We start from the raw sequence: 22,136 nt of genomic DNA, 5'->3' as shown, positions 1-22,136 counted from the left end.
GGTCTCTGGTGGAAGTGGTTCCTAGGTCATTCACTTTTAGTTTTAAAACAGGCCCTAGGGCTCTGGGGGAAGGGGTTCATAGGTCATTCACTTTTAGTTTTAAAACAGGCCCTAGGGCTCTGGGGGAAGGGGTTCATAGGTCTTTCACTTTGAGTTTTAAAACAGGCCCAAGGGCTCTGGTGGAAGTGGTTCCTAGGTCATTCACTTTTAGTTTTAAAACAGACCCTAGGGCTCTGGGGGAAGGGGTTCATAGGTCATTCACTTTTAGTTTTAAAACAGGCCCTAGGGCTCTGGTGGAAGTGGTTCATAGGTCATTCACTTTTAGTTTTAAAACAGGCCCTAGGGCTCTGGGGGAAGGGGTTCATAGGTCATTCACTTTTAGTTTTAAAACAGACCCTAGGGCTCTGGGGGAAGGGGTTCATAGGTCATTCACTTTTAGTTTTAAAACAGGCCCTAGGGCTCTGGTGGAAGGGGTTCATAGGTCATTCACTTTTAGTTTTAAAACAGGCCCTAGGGCTCTGGGGGAAGGGGTTCATAGGTCTTTCACTTTGAGTTTTAAAACAGGCCCAAGGGCTCTGGTGGAAGTGGTTCCTAGGTCATTCACTTTTAGTTTTAAAACAGGCCCAAGGGCTCTGGTGGAAGTGGTTCCTAGGTCATTCACTTTTAGTTTTAAAACAGACCCTAGGGCTCTTGGGGAAGGGGTTCATAGGTCATTCGCTTTTAGTTTTAAAACAGGCCCTAGGGCTCTGGGGGAAGGGGTTCATAGGTCATTCACTTTTAGTTTTAAAACAGGCCCTAGGGCTCTGGTGGAAGGGGTTCATAGGTCTTTCACTTTTAGTTTTAAAACAGGCCCTAGGGCTCTGGGGGAAGGGGTTCATAGGTCTTTCACTTTGAGTTTTAAAACAGGCCCAAGGGCTCTGCTGGAAGTGGTTCCTAGGTCATTCACTTTTAGTTTTAAAACAGACCCTAGGGCTCTGGTGGAAGGGGTTCATAGGTCTTTCACTTTGAGTTTTAAAACAGGCCCTAGGGCTCTGGTGGAAGGGGTTCATAGGTCTTTCACTTTGAGTTTTAAAACAGGCCCTAGGGCTCTGAGAGAAGGGGTTCATAGGTCTTTCACTTTGAGTTTTAAAACAGGCCCAAGGTCTCTGGTGGAAGTGGTTCCTAGGTCATTCACTTTTAGTTTTAAAACAGGCCCTAGGGCTCTGGTGGAAGGGGTTCATAGGTCTTTCACTTTGAGTTTTAAAACAGGCCCTAGGGCTCTGGTGTAAGGGGTTCATAGGTCTTTCACTTTGAGTTTTAAAACAGGCCCTAGGGCTCTGAGAGAAGGGGTTCATAGGTCTTTCACTTTGAGTTTTAAAACAGGCCCAAGGGCTCTGGTGGAAGTGGTTCCTAGGTCATTCACTTTTAGTTTTAAAACAGACCCTAGGGCTCTGGTGAAAGGGGTTCATAGGTCTTTCACTTTGAGTTTTAAAACAGGCCCTAGGGCTCTGGTGGAAGGGGTTCATAGGTCTTTCACTTTGAGTTTTAAAACAGACCCTAGGGCTCTGGTGGAAGGGGTTCATAGGTCTTTCACTTTGAGTTTTAAAACAGGCCCTAGGGCTCTGGTGGAAGGGGTTCCTAGGTCATTCACTTTTAGTTTTAAAACAGGCCCTAGGGCTCTGGGGGAAGGGGTTCATAGGTCATTCAGTTTTAGTTTTAAAACAGGCCCTAGGGCTCTGGTGGAAGGGGTTCCTAGGTCATTCACTTTGAGTTTTAAAACAGGCCCAAGGGCTCTAGTGGAAGTGGTTCCTAGGTCATTCACTTGTAGTTTTAAAACAGACCCTAGGGCTCTGATGGAAAGGGTTCATAGGTCTTTCACTTTGAGTTTTAAAACAGGCCCTAGGGCTCTGGGGGAAGGGGTTCATAGGTCTTTCACTTTGAGTTTTAAAATAGGCCCAAGGGCTCTGGTGGAAGTGGTTCCTAGGTCATTCACTTTTAGTTTTAAAACAGACCCTAGGGCTCTGGTGGAAAGGGTTCATAGGTCTTTCACTTTGAGTTTTAAAACAGGCCCTAGGGCTCTGGGGGAAGGGGTTCATAGGTCTTTCACTTTGAGTTTTAAAACAGGCCCAAGGGCTCTGGTGGAAGTGGTTGCTACATCATTCATTTTTAGTTTTAAAACAGACCCTAGGGCTCTGGTGGAAGGGGTTCATAGGTCTTTCACTTTGAGTTTTAAAACAGGCCCTAGGGCTCTGGTGGAAGGGGTTCATAGGTCTTTCACTTTGAGTTTTAAAACAGGCCCTAGGGCTCTTGGGGAAGGAGTTCATAGGTCTTTCACTTTGAGTTTTAAAACAGGCCCTAGGGCTCTGGTGGAAGTGGTTCCTAGGTCATTCACTTTTAGTTTTAAAACAGACCCTAGGGCTCTGGTGGAAGGGGTTCATAGGTCTTTCACTTTGAGTTTTAAAACAGGCCCTAGGGCTCTGGTGGAAGGGGTTCATAGGTCTTTCACTTTGAGTTTTAAAACAGGCCCTAGGGCTCTGAGGGAAGGGGTTCATAGGTCTTTCACTTTGAGTTTTAAAACAGGCCCAAGGTCTCTGGTGGAAGTGGTTCCTAGGTCATTCACTTTTAGTTTTAAAACAGGCCCTAGGGCTCTGGGGGAAGGGGTTCATAGGTCATTCACTTTTAGTTTTAAAACAGGCCCTAGGGCTCTGGGGGAAGGGGTTCATAGGTCTTTCACTTTGAGTTTTAAAACAGGCCCAAGGGCTCTAGTGGAAATGGTTCCTAGGTCATTCACTTTTAGTTTTAAAACAGGCCCTAGGGCTCTGGGGGAAGGGGTTCATAGGTCTTTCACTTTGAGTTTTAAAACAGGCCCAAGGGCTCTAGTGGAAGTGGTTCCTAGGTCATTCACTTTTAGTTTTAAAACAGACCCTAGGGCTCTGGTGGAAGGGGTTCATAGGTCTTTCACTTTGAGTTTTAAAACAGGCCCTAGGGCTCTGGGGGAAGAGGTTCATAGGTCTTTCACTTTGAGTTTTAAAACAGGCCCAAGGGCTCTGGTGGAAGTGGTTCCTACGTCATTCATTTTTAGTTTTAAAACAGACCCTAGGGCTCTGGTGGAAGGGGTTCATAGGTCTTTCACTTTGAGTTTTAAAACAGGCCCTAGGGCTCTGGTGGAAGGGGTTCATAGGTCTTTCACTTTGAGTTTTAAAACAGGCCCTAGGGCTCTTGGGGAAGGGGTTCATAGGTCTTTCACTTTGAGTTTTAAAACAGGCCCAAGGGCTCTGGTGGAAGTGGTTCCTAGGTCATTCACTTTTAGTTTTAAAACAGACCCTAGGGCTCTGGTGGAAGGGGTTCATAGGTCTTTCACTTTGAGTTTTAAAACAGGCCCTAGGGCTCTGGTGGAAGGGGTTCATAGGTCTTTCACTTTGAGTTTTAAAACAGGCCCTAGGGCTCTGAGGGAAGGGGTTCATAGGTCTTTCACTTTGAGTTTTAAAACAGGCCCAAGGTCTCTGGTGGAAGTGGTTCCTAGGTCATTCACTTTTAGTTTTAAAACAGACCCTAGGGCTCTGGTGGAAGGGGTTCATAGGTCATTCACTTTTAGTTTTAAAACAGGCCCTAGGGCTCTGGTGGAAGGGGTTCATAGGTCTTTCACTTTGAGTTTTAAAACAGGCCCTAGGGCTCTGGTGGAAGGGGTTCATAGGTCTTTCACTTTGAGTTTTAAAACAGGCCCTAGGGCTCTGAGGGAAGGGGTTCATAGGTCTTTCACTTTGAGTTTTAAAACAGGCCCAAGGTCTCTGGTGGAAGTGGTTCCTAGGTCATTCACTTTTAGTTTTAAAACAGACCCTAGGGCTCTGGTGGAAGGGGTTCATAGGTCATTCACTTTTAGTTTTAAAACAGGCCCTAGGGCTCTGGGGGAAGGGGTTCATAGGTCATTCACTTTTAGTTTTAAAACAGGCCCTAGGGCTCTGGTGGAAGGGGTTCATAGGTCTTTCACTTTGAGTTTTAAAACAGGCCCAAGGGCTCTAGTGGAAATGGTTCCTAGGTCATTCACTTTTAGTTTTAAAACAGGCCCTAGGGCTCTGGGGGAAGGGGTTCATAGGTCTTTCACTTTGAGTTTTAAAACAGGCCCAAGGGCTCTAGTGGAAGTGGTTCCTAGGTCATTCACTTTTAGTTTTAAAACAGACCCTAGGGCTCTGGTGGAAGGGGTTCATAGGTCTTTCACTTTGAGTTTTAAAACAGGCCCTAGGGCTCTGGTGGAAGGGGTTCATAGGTCTTTCACTTTGAGTTTTAAAACAGGCCCAAGGGCTCTGGGGGAAGGGGTTCATAGGTCTTTCACTTTGAGTTTTAAAACAGGCCCAAGGTCTCTGGTGGAAGTGGTTCCTACGTCATTCACTTTTAGTTTTAAAACAGACCCTAGGGCTCTGGTGGAAGGGGTTCATAGGTCTTTCACTTTGAGTTTTAAAACAGGCCCTAGGGCTCTGGTGGAAGGGGTTCATAGGTCTTTCACTTTGAGTTTTAAAACAGGCCCTAGGGCTCTGGGGGAAGGGGTTCATAGGTCTTTCACTTTGAGTTTTAAAACAGGGCCAAGGGCTCTGGTGGAAGTGGTTCCTAGGTCATTCACTTTTAGTTTTAAAACAGACCCTAGGGCTCTGGTGGAAGGGGTTCATAGGTCTTTCACTTTGAGTTTTAAAACAGGCCCTAGGGCTCTGGTGGAAGGGGTTCATAGGTCTTTCACTTTGAGTTTTAAAACAGGCCCTAGGGCTCTGGTGGAAGTGGTTCCTAGGTCATTCACTTTTAGTTTTAAAACAGGCCCTAGGGCTCTGGGGGAAGGGGTTCATAGGTCATTCACTTTTAGTTTTAAAACAGGCCCAAGGGCTCTAGTGGAAATGGTTCCTAGGTCATTCACTTTTAGTTTTAAAACAGACCCTAGGGCTCTGGTGGAAGGAGTTCATAGGTCTTTCACTTTGAGTTTTAAAACAGGCCCTAGGGCTCTGGGGGAAGGGGTTCATAGGTCTTTCACTTTGAGTTTTAAAACAGGCCCAAGGGCTCTGGTGGAAGTGGTTCCTACGTCATTCACTTTTAGTTTTAAAACAGACCCTAGGGCTCTGGTGGAAGGGGTTCATAGGTCTTTCACTTTGAGTTTTAAAACAGGCCCTAGGGCTCTGGGGGAAGGGGTTCATAGGTCTTTCACTTTGAGTTTTAAAACAGGCCCTAGGGCTCTGGTGGAAGGGGTTCATAGGTCTTTCACTTTGAGTTTTAAAACAGGCCCAAGGGCTCTGGTGGAAGTGGTTCCTAGGTCATTCACTTTTAGTTTTAAAACAGACCCTAGGGCTCTGGTGGAAGGGGTTCATAGGTCTTTCACTTTGAATTTTAAAACAGGCCCTAGGGCTCTGGTGGAAGGGGTTCATAGGTCTTTCACTTTGAGTTTTAAAACAGGCCCAAGGGCTATGGTGGAAGTGGTTCCTACGTCATTCACTTTTAGTTTTAAAACAGACCCTAGGGCTCTGGTGGAAGGGGTTCATAGGTCTTTCACTTTGAGTTTTAAAACAGGCCCTAGGGCTCTGGTGGAAGGGGTTCATAGGTCTTTCACTTTGAGTTTTAAAACAGGCCCTAGGGCTCTTGGGGAAGGGGTTCATAGGTCTTTCACTTTGAGTTTTAAAACAGGCCCAAGGGCTCTGGTGGAAGTGGTTCCTAGGTCATTCACTTTTAGTTTTAAAACAGACCCTAGGGCTCTGGTGGAAGGGGTTCATAGGTCTTTCACTTTGAGTTTTAAAACAGGCCCTAGGGCTCTGGTGGAAGGGGTTCATAGGTGTTTCACTTTGAGTTTTAAAACAGGCCCTAGGGCTCTGAGGGAAGGGGTTCATAGGTCTTTCACTTTGAGTTTTAAAACAGGCCCAAAGTCTCTGGTGGAAGTGGTTCCTAGGTCATTCACTTTTAGTTTTAAAACAGGCCCTAGGGCTCTGGGGGAAGGGGTTCATAGGTCATTCACTTTTAGTTTTAAAACAGGCCCTAGGGCTCTGGTGGAAGGGGTTCATAGGTCTTTCACTTTGAGTTTTAAAACAGGCCCAAGGGCTCTAGTGGAAATGGTTCCTAGGTCATTCACTTTTAGTTTTAAAACAGGCCCTAGGGCTCTGGGGGAAGGGGTTCATAGGTCTTTCACTTTGAGTTTTAAAACAGGCCCAAGGGCTCTAGTGGAAGTGGTTCCTAGGTCATTCACTTTTAGTTTTAAAACAGACCCTAGGGCTCTGGTGGAAGGGGTTCATAGGTCTTTCACTTTTAGTTTTAAAACAGGCCCTAGGGCTCTGGGGGAAGGGGTTCATAGGTCTTTCACTTTGAGTTTTAAAACAGGCCCAAGGGCTCTGGTGGAAGTGGTTCCTACGTCATTCACTTTTAGTTTTAAAACAGACCCTAGGGCTCTGGTGGAAGGGGTTCATAGGTCTTTCACTTTGAGTTTTAAAACAGGCCCTAGGGCTCTGGTGGAAGGGGTTCATAGGTCTTTCACTTTGAGTTTTAAAACAGGCCCTAGGGCTCTGGGGGAAGGGGTTCATAGGTCTTTCACTTTGAGTTTTAAAACAGGCCCAAGGGCTCTGGTGGAAGTGGTTCCTAGGTCAATCACTTTTAGTTTTAAAACAGACCCTAGGGCTCTGGTGGAAGGGGTTCATAGGTCTTTCACTTTGAGTTTTAAAACAGGCCCTAGGGCTCTGGTGGAAGGGGTTCATAGGTCTTTTACTTTGAGTTTTAAAACAGGCCCTAGGGCTCTGGTGGAAGTGGTTCCTAGGTCATTCACTTTTAGTTTTAAAACAGGCCCTAGGGCTCTGGTGGAAGGGGTTCATAGGTCATTCACTTTTAGTTTTAAAAAAGGCCCTAGGGCTCTGGGCGAAGGGGTTCATAGGTCATTCACTTTTAGTTTTAAAACAGGCCCAAGGGCTCTAGTGGAAATGGTTCCTAGGTCATTCACTTTTAGTTTTAAAACAGACCCTAGGGCTCTGGTGGAAGGGGTTCATAGGTCTTTCACTTTATGTTTTAAAACAGGCCCTAGGGCTCTGGGGGAAGGGGTTCATAGGTCTTTCACTTTGAGTTTTAAAACAGGCCCTAGGGCTCTGGTGGAAGTGGTTCCTAGGTCATTCACTTTTAGTTTTAAAACAGACCCTAGGGCTCTGGTGGAAGGGGTTCATAGGTCTTTCACTTTGAGTTTTAAAACACGCCCTAGGGCTCTGGTGGAAGGGGTTCATAGGTCTTTCACTTTGAGTTTTAAAACAGGCCCTAGGGCTCTGGTGGAAGTGGTTCCTAGGGCATTCACTTTTAGTTTTAAAACAGGCCCTAGGGCTCTGGTGGAAGGGGTTCATAGGTCATTCACTTTTAGTTTTAAAACAGGCCCTAGGGCTCTGGTGGAAGGGGTTCATAGGTCTTTCACTTTGAGTTTTAAAACAGGCCCAAGGGCTCTAGTGGAAATGGTTCCTAGGTTATTCACTTTTAGTTTTAAAACAGACCCTAGGGCTCTGGTGGAAGGGGTTCATAGGTCTTTCACTTTGAGTTTTAAAACAGGCCCTAGGGCTCTGGGGGAAGGGGTTCATAGGTCTTTCACTTTTAGTTTTAAAACAGGCCCTAGGGCTCTGGTGGAAGTGGTTCCTAGGTCATTCACTTTTAGTTTTAAAACAGACCCTAGGGCTCTGGTGGAAGGGGTTCATAGGTCTTTCACTTTGAGTTTTAAAACAGGCTCTAGGGCTCTGGTGGAAGGGGTTCATAGGTCTTTCACTTTGAGTTTTAAAACAGGCCCTAGGGCTCTGGTGGAAGTGGTTCCTAGGTCATTCACTTTTAGTTTTAAAACAGGCCCTAGGGCTCTGTGGGAAGGGGTTCATAGGTCATTCACTTTTAGTTTTAAAACAGGCCCTAGGGCTCTGGTGGAAGGGGTTCATAGGTTTTTCACTTTGAGTTTTAAAACAGGCCCAAGGGCTCTAGTGGAAATGGTTCCTAGGTCATTCACTTTTGTTTTAAAACAGACCCTAGGGCTCTGGTGGAAGGGGTTCATAGGTCTTTCACTTTGAGTTTTAAAACAGGCCCTAGGGCTCTGGGGGAAGGGGTTCATAGGTCTTTCACTTTGAGTTTTAAAACAGGCCCTAGGGCTCTGGTGGAAGTGGTTCCTGGGTCATTCACTTTTAGTTTTAAAACAGACCCTAGGGTTCTGGTGGAAGGGGTTCATAGGTCTTTCACTTTGAGTTTTAAAACTGGCCCTAGGGCTCTGGTGGAAGGGGTTCATAGGTCTTTCACTTTGAGTTTTAAAACAGGCCCTAGGGCTCTGGGGGAAGGGGTTCATAGGTCATTCACTTTTAGTTTTAAAACAGGCCCAAGGGCTCTGGTGGAAGTGGTTCCTAGGTCACTTTTAGTTTTAAAACAGACCCTAGGGCTCTGGTGGAAGGGGTTCATAGGTCTTTCACTTTGAGTTTCAAAACAGGCCCTAGGGCTCTGGTGGAAGGGGTTCATAGGTCTTTCACTTTGAGTTTTAAAACAGGCCCTAGGGCTCTGGTGGAAGGGGTTCATAGGTCTTTCACTTTGAGTTTTAAAACAGGCCCTAGGGCTCTGGGGGAAGGGGTTCATAGGTCATTCACTTTTAGTTTTAAAACAGGCCCTAGGGCTCTGGGGGAAGGGGTTCATAGGTCATTCACTTTTAGTTTTAAAACAGGGCCCAAGGGCTCTGGTGGAAGTGGTTCATAGATCTTTCACTTTTAGTTTTAAAACAGGCCCTAGGGCTCTGGTGGAAGGGGTTCACAGGTCTTTCACTTTGAGTTTTAAAACAGGCCCAAGGGCTCTGGTGGAAGTGGTTCATAGCTCATTCACTTTTAGTTTTAAAACAGGCCCTAGGGCTCTGGTGGAAGGGGTTCATAGGTCTTTCACTTTGAGTTTTAAAACAGGCCCAAGGGCTCTGGTGGAAGTAGTTCCTAGGTCATTCACTTTTAGTTTTAAAACAGGCCCTAGGGCTCTGGTGGAAGGGGTTCATAGGTCTTTCACTTTGAGTTTTAAAACAGTCCCTAGGGCTCTGGTGGAAGTGGTTCATAGCTCATTCACTTTTAGTTTTAAAACAGGCCCTAGGGCTCTGGTGGAAGGGGTTCATAGGTCTTTCACTTTGAGTTTTAAAACAAGCCCTAGGGCTCTGGGGGAAGGGGTTCATAGGTCTTTCACTTTGAGTTTTAAAACAGGCCCAAGGCTCTGGTGGAAGTGGTTCTTACGTCATTCACTTTTAGTTTTAAAACAGGCCCTAGTGCTCTGGTGAAAGGGCCAAGAGCTCTGGTGGAAGTGGCTCCTAGGTCATTCACTTTCAGTTTTAAAACAGACCCTATGGGTCTGGTGGAAGTGGTTCATATGTCTTTCACTTTGAGTTTTAAAACAGGCCCTAGGGCTCTGGGGGAAGGGGTTCATGGGTCTTTCACTTTGAGTTTTAAAACAGGCCCTAGGGCTCTGGTGGAAGGGGTTCATAGGTCTTTCACTTTGAGTTTTAAAACAGGCCCTAGGGCTCTGGGGGAAGGGGTTCATAGGTCTTTCACTTTGAGTTTTAAAACAGGCCCTAGGGCTCTGGTGGAAGTGGTTCCTAGGTCATTCACTTTTAGTTTTAAAACAGGCCCTAGGGCTCTGGGGGAAGGGGTTCATAGGTCATTCACTTTTAGTTTTAAAACAGGCCCTAGGGCTCTGGTGGAAGGGGTTCATAGGTCTTTCACTTTAAGTTTTAAAACAGGCCCAAGGGCTCTGGTGGAAGTGGTTCCTAGGTCATTCACTTTTAGTTTTAAAACAGGCCCTAGGGCTCTGGGGGAAGGGGTTCATAGGTCATTCACTTTTAGTTTTAAAACAGGCCCTAGGGCTCTGGTGGAAGGGGTTCATAGGTCTTTCACTTTTAGTTTTAAAACAGGCCCTAGGGCTCTGGGGGAAGGGGTTCATAGGTCATTCACTTTTAGTTTTAAAACAGGCCCTAGGGCTCTGGGGGAAGGGGTTCATAGGTCATTCACTTTTAGTTTTAAAACAGGCCCTAGGGCTCTGGTGGAAGGGGTTCATAGGTCTTCCACTTTTAGTTTTAAAACAGGCCCAAGGGCTCTGGTGGAAGGGGTTCATAGGTCTTTCACTTTTAGTTTTAAAACAGGCCCCAGGGCTATGGGGGAAGGGGTTCATAGGTCATTCACTTTTAGTTTTAAAACAGGCCCTAGGGCTCTGGGGGAAGGGGTTCATAGGTCATTCACTTTTAGTTTTAAAACAGGCCCTCGGGCTCTGGTGGAAGTGGTTCATAGGTCTTTCACTTTTAGTTTTAAAACAGGCCCTAGGGCTCTGGTGGAAGGGGTTCATAGGTCTTTCACTTTGAGTTTTAAAACAGGCCCTAGGGCTCTGGGGGAAGGGGTTCATAGGTCATTCACTTTTAGTTTTAAAACAGGCCCAAGGGCTCTGGTGGAAGTGGTTCATAGGTCTTTCACTTTTAGTTTTAAAACAGGCCCTAGGGCTCTGGTGGAAGGGGTTCACAGGTCTTTCACTTTGAGTTTTAAAACAGGCCCAAGGGCTCTGGTGGAAGTGGTTCATAGCTCATTCACTTTTAGTTTTAAAACAGGCCCTAGGGCTCTGGTGGAAGGGGTTCATAGGTCTTTCACTTTGAGTTTTAAAACAGGCCCAAGGGCTCTGGTGGAAGTGGTTCCTAGGTCATTCACTTTTAGTTTTAAAACAGGCCCTAGGGCTCTGGTGGAAGGGGTTCATAGGTCTTTCACTTTGAGTTTTAAAACAGGCCCTAGGGCTCTGGTGGAAGTGGTTCATAGCTCATTCCCTTTTAGTTTTAAAACAGGCCCTAGGGCTCTGGTGGAAGGGGTTCATAGGTCTTTCACTTTGTGTTTTAAAACAAGCCCTAGGGCTCTGGGGGAAGGGGTTCATAGGTCTTTCACTTTGAGTTTGAAAACAGGCCCAAGGCTCTGGTGGAAGTGGTTCTTAGGTCATTCACTTTTAGTTTTAAAACAGGCCCTAGTGCTCTGGTGAAAGGGCCAAGAGCTCTGGTGGAAGTGGTTCCTAGGTCATTCACTTTCAGTTTTAAAACAGACCCTATGGGTCTGGTGGAAGTGGTTCATATGTCTTTCACTTTGAGTTTTAAAACAGGCCCTAGGGCTCTGGGGGAAGGGGTTCATAGGTCTTTCACTTTGAGTTTTAAAACAGGCCCTAGGGCTCTGGTGGAAGGGGTTCATAGGTCTTTCACTTTGAGTTTAAAATAGGCCCTAGGGCTCTGGGGGAAGGGGTTCATAGGTCTTTCACTTTGAGTTTTAAAACAGGCCCTAGGGCTCTGGTGGAAGTGGTTCCTAGGTCATTCACTTTTAGTTTTAAAACAGGCCCTAGGGCTCTGGGGGAAGGGGTTCATAGGTCATTCACTTTTAGTTTTAAAACAGGCCCTAGGGCTCTGGTGGAAGGGGTTCATAGGTCTTTCACTTTGAGTTTTAAAACAGGCCCAAGGGCTCTGGTGGAAGTGGTTCCTAGGTCATTCACTTTTAGTTTTAAAGCAGGCCCTAGGGCTCTGGTGGAAGGGGTTCATAGGTCTTTCACTTTGAGCTTTAAAACAGGCCCTAGGGCTCTGGTGGAAGGGGTTCATAGGTCTTTCACTTTGAGTTTTAAAACAGGCCCTAGGGCTCTGGGGGAAGGGGTTCATAGGTCATTCACTTTTAGTTTTTAAAACAGGCCCAAGGGCTCTGGTGGAAGTGGTTCATAGGTCTTTCACTTTTAGTTTTAAAACAGGCCCTAGGGCTCTGGTGGAAGGGGTTAACAGGTCTTTCACTTTGAGTTTTAAAACAGGCCCTAGGGCTCTGGTGGAAGTGGTTCATAGCTCATTCACTTTTAGTTTTAAAACAGGCCCTAGGGCTCTGGTGGAAGGGGTTCATGGGTCTTTCACTTTGAGTTTTAAAACAGGCCCAAGGGCTCTGGTGGAAGTGGTTCCTAGGTCATTCACTTTTAGTTTTAAAACAGGCCCTAGGGCTCTGGGGGAAGGGGTTCATAGGTCATTCACTTTTAGTTTTAAAACAGGCCCTAGGGCTCTGGTGGAAGGGGTTCATAGGTCTTTCACTTTGAGTTTTAAAACAGGCCCAAGGGCTCTGGTGGAAGTGGTTCCTAGGTCATTCACTTTTAGTTTTAAAACAGGCCCTAGGGCTCTGGTGGAAGGGGTTCATAGGTCATTCACTTTTAGTTTTAAAACAGTCCCTAGGGCTCTGGTGGAAGTGGTTCATAGCTCATTCACTTTTAGTTTTAAAACAGGCCCTAGGGCTCTGGTGGAAGGGGTTCATAGGTCTTTCACTTTGAGTTTTAAAACAAGCCCTAGGGCTCTGGGGGAAGGGGTTCATAGGTCTTTTACTTTGAGTTTTAAAACAGGCCCAAGGCTCTGGTGGAAGTGGTTCTTAGGTCATTCACTTTTAGTTTTAAAACAGGCCCTAGTGCTCTGGTGAAAGGGCCAAGAGCTCTGGTGGAAGTGGTTCCTAGGTCATTCACTTTCAGTTTTAAAACAGACCCTATGGGTCTGGTGGAAGTGGTTCAAATGTCTTTCACTTTGAGTTTTAAAACAGGCCCTAGGGCTCTGGGGGAAGGGGTTCATAGGTCTTTCACTTTGAGTTTTAAAACAGGCCCTAGGGCTCTGGTGGAAGGGGTTCCTAGGTCTTTCACTTTGAGTTTTAAAACAGGCCCTAGGGCTCTGGGGGAAGGGGTTCATAGGTCTTTCACTTTGAGTTTTAAAACAGGCCCTAGGGCTCTGGTGGAAGTGGTTCATAGGCCAGTCACTTTTAGTCTTATTACAGACTCAAAACATTTATGATATCTGGAAGTAAATGTTTTTATTTTTCTTTCCAGTTGCTTACAAAGACTACCTGGAACCTAACGGACACTTTCCAAACGATACCGAGTTTTCTAAATACGACGCAGTGCCAACTTTGATTCGGGCCTTTGGTAAGAACAGTAACATGCTATTCATGGTTAATCAAAATGACAACTACTATCCCAATACTAGCTGAGACCATTGTCTCATGATTAACACTAATGACAAATAACCCAATTTTTGAGTGAATTATATGCCATCCCTTGGGCAGAATAAGACCTGGATTTATGATAATATATATATATATATATATATATATATATATATATATATATATATATATATATATATATATATATATATATATATATATATATGTATATATATAAATATATATATACACACACATATATATATGTATATATATATATATATATATATATATATATATATATATATATATATATATATATATATATATATATATATATATAAATTTTACTCAAGCAGGGACTCCCCCTTCAAGACACGCACCTCTCTCTCTCTCTCTCTCTCTCTCTCTCTCTCTCTCTCTCTCTCTCTCTCTCTCTCTCTCTCTCTCTCTCTTTTGACGATTATTTCCGATAAAGATTGCTTAAGAATTTTATATCAGAACATACATACATACATACATACATACATACATAATGCATACATACAATTATTAACTTGCTTGAATTTACAGAGAAAAGAGGCTTTCAATTATTTCTGCAGAAAACATATATATAGAGATGAAAGAATATGACTATAAAGTAGTTAATTTATACGTTATCATTGAAAATCGATAAAGAATCTGTTGTATCGCCTCCCTTAGGCCTAAACGACCAGAACAGCGCTGTTTCCAACACGATGAGAACCGCATACTTCCCTTATGCAGAGATGGGGGACTGGTACTCGATGGTCGGAGGGCTCATAGACGTAAGAAAAGAAATAGAAATATTACCTATTTCTGGTGACTCCTGCATGGTCATTTATATTTAGTTAGGGAATTTGCAATATTTATTGCATTCTATTTTGGCTCGTGAAATTATTGATTACATTTAATTGGGGTTCTTTCACTATCAACTAAATCTTACAGTGATCCATCTTATTAATTATGCTTTAGAGAAGCTCTTGAAATACTAGTTATATCTTATAGTGGCAATTGTAATATCAAATACATTATCTATACACACACAGACACACACACACACACACACACACACACATATATATATATATATATATGTGTGTGTGTGTGTGTGTGTGTGCATGTTCACGTGTACAGTATGTCTCCCTGTGCAGCTATTAACGTTAATAGTACCCGTATGATAAATGGAATTATTATTATTATTATTATTATTATTATTATTATTATTATTATTATTATTATTATTATTATTATTATTATTTTATCTCTATTGAATAGTTTCTTACGTTGTTGGATATCAATTGTTGCAATGTATTCATTGTATTTAGATCGAGGATAATGGCTACATTTGCACGAACACTGGAAGCTAACTTCTTTGCCAACTATATTTGATTCATCTTAATCTATTTTTTTGGTATTATAACCTCGACTAAGCAGCTATATTTAAGGTTGATAAGAGAGAAACATTACTAAAATTTTTCCCCTCTTTCACAGATGACGGGCGTTCTCTTTCTGAAGTCAGGCCTGTGGAGTACCGTTAGTCACGTCAATCGAGCGGATCCAGAGGTTCCCATCTACTTTTATTCGTGGGAGTTCGAGAGTAATGATTCCCTCTTTCCTTGGATTTTCATATCGAAGCCAGACCTTCCTGTACCGGGAGGTGAGACGGATTCATATCACTAGTGGTCCCTTGGCTAAATCCTTGCTTCATTTCTTTGTAAATTAATGTTGGTTATCATCATTATCATTATTATTCGAGATGTGCAACCTTTCACAGAGTAAATCTTAAGTGCTGATCAACTTTAGTCGTTTCCTCATTGTTATTATTAGTATTTGAAAGGCTCAAATATTTATTTCAAATATGGTTAAAGATGGCAATTAACTCTTTAAAGAATGAGCATCTATAAAACTAAGATTAAAGCAGAAGACAAATGATACAAAAAGAAAAAATGTTGAAGAAGTTAAAAGAGTTATGAAATGCGTCGTGAGCCATATGCAAAGGAAATATGACAAACAGAGAAAGAATATGTTATATTTCCGAGATGAAACTACGATCTACCGTCTCTTAAAAAAGCATGCTATGATTGATACGGGGAATATCTTTAATAGATAATCAGCTTAAGCTAATAAACTTTCATCTTTTGTTTATAAGGAAAATTAAGCCACTATTTTCAATAGAAACTGATAATAGAGAAGAAAGAAATATCGATGGAGGAACAACAATTTGTTAGAACCATAATTAGATAAGAGAGAGCTTAAGGAATTATTGATATGTATGTTTGTGGAATTTATGTATAAAACAAAACAGGATAATTATTATTGTTAGGAGGGCGAATACATTTGTAGATACACACACACACACACACACACACACACACACACACACACACACATATATATATATATATATATATATATATATATATATATATATATATATATATATACATATATATATATATATATATATGTGTGTGTATGTGTACTGTAAATATGTATATATATATATATATATATATATATATATATATATATATATATATATATATATATATATATGTGTGTGTGTGTGTGTGTGTGTGTGTACTGTAAATATGTATATGTATATGTATATATATATGTATATATATATATATATATATATATATATATATATATATATATATATATATATAAATATATATATATACTGTATATATATATATATATATATATATATATATATATATATATATATATATATATATATATATATATATATATATATATATATATATATAGTAAATGCTATATCATTTCATAATACTATACCCAAAACCATTACGTAATCATAGGTTGTTGCATATGTTTTTGAGGTCAATGAGCAGTTGATACTGAGTCATTGTGTTATTGCTAATTCATCGAAAGTTTCTTCAACAGTTAAACTATAAGAGGCTAGAAAAATCCACATATATGTACATTTATTTAGATGCACTTATACGTGTATATACAGCATGCTTGCATTTGCGTGTAATTAAAGACTTATTTCTCTTTAAATGATGATTATAACACATTTCCTATTATTTATATTATTGTTAGGATTAAAAAATCTCACCATCCCCCTAAAAAAAAGGTCGCATTTGATGTCTATCTGGTGATTTCTTAATGCCCTTAAATAAGTTGGATTTAACAGAATAGGATAACAGAGAATTATGACGAACAAGCCAGAGCTAGAATTCCAGTTTTGGTCTTTGGTATAGTTTTTTTCATTGCATTTTTGCTTCCAGGTGTCGCTCATGCAGACGAACTCCTCTACCTTTTCCACTTGCCCTCAGACCAGGATGAAAGACAAAGGAACATGACTGACAAGTTGATCACCCTCTGGTCCAACTTTGCTAAATACGGGTAAGCAAGATCAGGATCAAGTCATTTCGGCTATAGTAAGCAGCTATTCTAGAATGACACTTCAAAATCAAATCATTGTTCTTTATTCTTGGGGAATGACAAAGCTTCTGCACCATGGTCTTCCACTGTCTTGGGTTACAGTTCTCTTGCCTGAGGGTACCCTCTGGCACACTATTCTATCTGTTTCTTTATTTCCATTCTTCACTGGGTTATTTTCCCTGTCGGAGCCCTTGGGCTAATAGCATCCTGCTTATCCAACTAGGGTTGTCTTAGCTAATAATGATAATCTGACACATCAGGTTTGGTTGTGTTTGAAATTGTTATTACCAAGGGGCTGAGAAAATAAACAATTGTATACTGAAATGACTTGGGGCAGACAAAACTGGAATCCCACTCAATATTGTGAGATCTTAAGACTGTTTTCAACATAGCCTATATCACCCAGGTTCTTGCTTGCATAAACTAACATTGAATGTGGATCTGAATAAAAACACAATGATAATATATATTCACACTATTAATTGATTACTTCAAGTTACTGGAGCTAAAGCCGTCAGCGTACCTTACGTGGTTGACTGTTGACATTACATAGAATCTTTGCAGTCACTCTTTGGCCTCTACCTGCACTCACTTTTTAACCCTCTACCTTACCCCCATTCCAGCTTAACCTTTTCCACCTTACTGTCCAAACTCTTTGAAAATGTTACCTCAAAGTTTAACTGTAGCGTTTTCCTCAGTGGCCCTATGGTGCTGAATGGATTCCCCAATTTCAGCACCGAGTGGTTGGTCCAAATTCATTATTCCTTTCATATTCAAGTAACTCATGATTACACACACACACATACATACATACATACATACACACACACACACACACACACACATATATATATATATATATATATATATATATATATATATATATATATATATATATATGTATATATATATATACTGTATATATATATATATATATATATATATATATATATATATATATATATATATATATATATATATATATATACATACACACACACACACACACATATATATATATATATATATATATATATATATATATATATATATATATATATATACATATATATACACATACATACATATGTATATTTATACGGATATATACATAAATATATATATATATATATATATATATATATATATATATATATATATATATATATATATATATATATATATATATATACGGTATATCAATTGACATTTAGTGAAAATTTAGAAACAAAGTTTTAATATTTTCATTTTATCTCTGAGAGATTGTTATCGTACAAAAGAACAAAATGCGTTACTGTTGGATTAAAAACATTGTTGTGAACTCGAGGAAATTTCACGATAATCTATTGTGGTTTTTTTTTTTCTTTCTTTTTCTTATTGTATTTTCGAGATTTCATTATAGCTTTTGTAATATAAATTATATTTTACTGTAACTCTTGCTATACCAACTACATTTCATCGGGGCTCTTGTAATACTGATTTATTTTCATTGTAACTGCTGCATTAATATTTACATTTGATTAAGGCACTTGCAATATTAGTTGTACTTCTTGTGGCTTGGGAAATACTCATTACATTTAATGTGGTTCTTTCAATATCATTTAAATGTTATTGTGTCTCATGTAATGTTAATTACATTACAATTTGAAATATTAATCATATTTCACAATAGATCTTGCAATATGATTTAAATGTTATTGTGGCTTTTGAAATAAAAATTTAATCTTATTTCGATTCTTTTAATATTAATTGTATTTCATTGTGGCTCTTGAAATATCAATTTATATTTCATTGGGGTTCCAACAACATTTATCATACTGTAGCTTCCTCAATATCAATTACATATCATTATGGGTCTTGCAATTTCATAGCATTCTATTTATAGCACTTGCAATATCCTATTCATTTCATTGTGGCCTTAGAATATTGATTATATTAATATAATGTAGTAATCTATACACCATTGTTGCTATGAAAAAAATATAGGCATTATACAGCACGTGTTTCACACACGCTCGTGCACTGTAATGTTTTATATATTATATATATATATATATATATATATATATATATATATATATATATATATATATATATATATATACATATATATATATATGTGTGTGTGTGTGTGTGTGTGTGTGTATCTTGCTCTTCCCCTACTGTTAACAGAATCTGTTTAAGACTGTCTTTGCATGGATAAGTCTGTTTGATTTTTGTGACATTCTTGTCCGGAACCTCTTGTATACAAACTCGCTATCTGTTAAAATAAAGTCAGTTGCATTCACCTCGCCTCTCAGTTATAATCTAACGGCCCACTCGCACAATGGGTGACCCCGGGGTGACAATTGTGTGAGTGGGCCGTTAGGTTATAACTGAGAGGCAAGGTGAATGCAACTGACTTTATTTCAACAGATAACGAGTTTCTATACAAGAGGTTCCGGACAAGAATGTTACAAAAATTCAAACAGACTTATTTATGTAAAGAGCGGCTTGAAATTTTTTGTTAACAGTGGGGGGAAGAGCGAGGTATATAAAAAAATACCATTACAGTGTACGAGCGTGTGTGAAATACGTACAGTACAGTATATTTGCTTTTAACAAATAAGGAATACCTACCGATAATGCAGCAATGGATTTAGTATCACATACTGGAGTTGTGGCAACTTACTGACTTACTTCCATTTATCAGAGATCCGACGCCTGACAGCGCAAAAGACTCATGGAATGGCAAGATACCGAAGTGGGAGCTATACAACAATGACGATTACAAATTCATGCTGATAAGGGATGAATTCGAGATGGCACAGGACTTCACTACGCGTTGGAACTATCACAAGGGGGAGGGGAAAGGTGTCGGTGAAACTTTCTCTCGGGACGATACAGCAGAGGTAGGCGAGGTCAAAGTCTATAATGGAAAATCTTTGGAGAGATATTCAAAAAGTAATCACCATTCGTTATTATTCCCATGTTGAAGAAGGCACTTTTAACATCATTGATTGTGGTGTGATCACAGAAAAAGAATTTGTTGAAAGCGTTTGGCCTCACTATCACCGTTGTTGAGACGCTGATAGTAACAGTTAGTTACAGTTTCACAAATCAAGAAGTTTTTGTAGATTACAGACGACCTGACAGAGTATTTGGTTTGATTTCAATTCCATTGTCTTGTATTACTGTCGCCATTAATTCGTTAATCGATCAGCATCTTTATCATTTCGTTCCAGAAGCTCGTTGGGGAACGTTCAGAAGGGGATCCGGGGGCGTCTCGGACACCAAACGACGTTGAACTCGGCAACGAAAACAGCAGCTACAGTGTCACACTAGGCATCTTCGAAGGCTTCTTGGTCCTTGTGGTTGTATCAGGCTGCATATATGCAATATTCCACGTACGGAAGACAAGAAGAAATGGAATAGTGTAGGCAGCAATGGGGTAATTCACATGTTATTGCAAAGACGAAGGCACAACTGTTGGAATAGAACAGACTGTTTAGGTTGATTCACACTATGGGTCCGGTATATACAATAACAGTCTAATGTTCACTGCGTAAATACATTTCCAAGTATCAGTGAACAATACTTCTATACAAATATGCTCTTTCCTTCTATTTACAATTTTGACAAAACACTGATCGGACCGAGAGCGAACCGAAGGTATGCTAGACTGAACCGAGACTGGAGCGTGACTGGCCCGATAGTGTGAATCAACCCTTATGGTTATGCTGGAATTGGATCATTACTTACAAATGATCACTTGTGATGTATTTACATTTTCTGCATCTCACTTGAATTTCATGACGGGATTTTCCAGAATGTCCCTATGAAAAAAAGGGCATTTTTTTTTTTTTTAAATATTCAAATAGATATAGGATTTCCGCATCCAAAGTCAATACGTCGATTTAATATTTGTGTTTTTCTTTTCGAGCTATGTCAAAGGGAAATCCTATATTTAATTAAAAACTAATATCATTAATAAATCATTCAAGTTTTAGCAAAGATGATTCACGTTCTACTGAGCGGTCACGAAAAATGAATGCGCTTTGGGAATATTATTCCACTAATGAGTATCATTTAATTGCTGGGTAGCTGATATGATTATTCCTACGGTAAGGAATCAATGCTGTTCATTCCACTTTGTTTAGTTTATTTACAATGCTTAAAAGAATTACATCAGGTTCTTTTAGATGTTCATGGTAAACATTCATTTATAGACACATTGAAAAATGTGTGTGTGTGTGTGTGTGTGTGTGTGTGTGTGTGTGTGTGTGTGTGTGTGTATAATGTATGTATGAGTGAATGTATGTCTGCCGAAATAATCAATTCTTCATTTATTTTCATCTCTTATATTCGGGAACAGTATGATAAAAAACCTGTGCCACCACTAAATTGGAACGACTCACTGTAAGAAATACAATACGATACAATACAATAAAAAATACATCAAAGACGACAGCTGAGCAAAGCGATGTCGCATAAAAGCCAATTGAGTGAGTGATTGGGTCATGTATATGAGATAAATGATTAAGAGAATGATCTAAAAGGCTCTACCTAACTCTAGCGTTAGTTCTTCTGTTGATTGATTGCCCGGAGCTTCGGACGGGCTCTTTTTGACAAAATGTCATAAACCCCAAATTATTAGCTAGTCGAGACGTAACTTGAGCGAACAATACTGCAGACGTGAATCCAGAGGACGAACTCGAAAAAGATGAAATAAAAAATTTACATTTATCTAAATGATGAGGTTTTCTTTTAAATTTTATGTGATGCAGAATAATGTGCATTTTTTTTACTATGTCAGAACATGGGAGTTTAGAGTTTTCAAATACTTCCTTGAGATATAGTTTTATCAGTATTTAATATATCTATTAAATATCTAATGAATACTTCTTGCATATCGTCTTCAACCGCTTACAATTATAAGAACTGTCGGAAATACAGTAGTTTGCATTATGCAATATATGATTTGTTGTCTTTTATATATATTTTCTATTCAATAATTACAGTTGCTATTCTAAGCTTTTTTTTTCTTCGTCTAAGACGTTATAACCCTGAGGTTATAGAAACTTTCTGGGGTTAGAAAATTTCCTTCTGACTATAATCATAGGTTACAAAAGGCCAAGATTAATTCCTAACACTGTTAGAAAAAACCGTAATTTTAATCTGAAATTCTCTGTAAAGATATACTGTTCTTAACCGTATTTCAGTAAAATACAGGCGACCGTAATTTTACCTTACTTTGTCATTATCTTATACGGGTTGGTGACCGTAATATCACTCCTTTAAGTCCGTATATCCGTTTTTTAAAACGGTAAAAATCCTGGAATAAATGTTGCCATACATTTACCGTTTTTTTTAATGCAAATTTTCAACAGTGAACATAACTTGTTTTAAAATGATATATTATTTTCTTAAAATATCTGCAAAATATGTGATCATAGAATAGGAATTAAGTTGTAATATTTTTTTTCTTGTCTCCAAAAAATAATTATATGAAGCAATGATCAATTTCATTTATATTATTTAATTGATACTTAATGAAGCAAATATAAACATAAACCTTTTTTCTTAGAATATTATTCTTAGGCTAATTATTGTTATAATAAGTTATTTATGATTTGAATTCATAAGAATATTCTATCATCTGATGCTGGGCATGAGTATAGCAAAAAAGGACATTTTTTAAACTACTATATACATAAATTGATATAATATATAATCTTTGCTTAGTATTGTTCGCTTGATGTAAGAAATAAAAACTATATTATTCAA

General features: G+C 39.8%; 1 protein-coding gene across 2 annotated transcripts in view; it reads left to right on the top strand.

Moving 5' to 3' along the window:
• Nucleotides 1-22,136, top strand: part of LOC137630634 (juvenile hormone esterase-like) — a 34,045-nt gene extending 11,909 nt beyond the window's left edge. The window contains exons 8-13 of one of the 2 annotated variants that reach the window (XM_068362244.1): nucleotides 12,814-12,909; nucleotides 13,632-13,735; nucleotides 14,442-14,607; nucleotides 16,214-16,331; nucleotides 19,063-19,261; nucleotides 19,598-22,136. In XM_068362244.1, the coding sequence (XP_068218345.1) occupies nucleotides 12,814-12,909; nucleotides 13,632-13,735; nucleotides 14,442-14,607; nucleotides 16,214-16,331; nucleotides 19,063-19,261; nucleotides 19,598-19,789 (875 nt within the window). In that variant the 3' untranslated portion in view covers nucleotides 19,790-22,136. Of the gene's footprint in view, nucleotides 1-12,813; nucleotides 12,910-13,631; nucleotides 13,736-14,441; nucleotides 14,608-16,213; nucleotides 16,332-19,062; nucleotides 19,262-19,594 lie in introns of both variants that reach the window. The other variant, XM_068362243.1, reaches the window with a different exon arrangement.

The sequence above is a fragment of the Palaemon carinicauda genome, chromosome 38 (genome assembly GCF_036898095.1).
Source record: "Palaemon carinicauda isolate YSFRI2023 chromosome 38, ASM3689809v2, whole genome shotgun sequence".
Classification (NCBI taxonomy): domain Eukaryota; kingdom Metazoa; phylum Arthropoda; class Malacostraca; order Decapoda; family Palaemonidae; genus Palaemon; species Palaemon carinicauda.
Note: the sequence above shows the minus strand (reverse complement) of the source record. Positions and strands in the feature narration are given on the sequence as shown.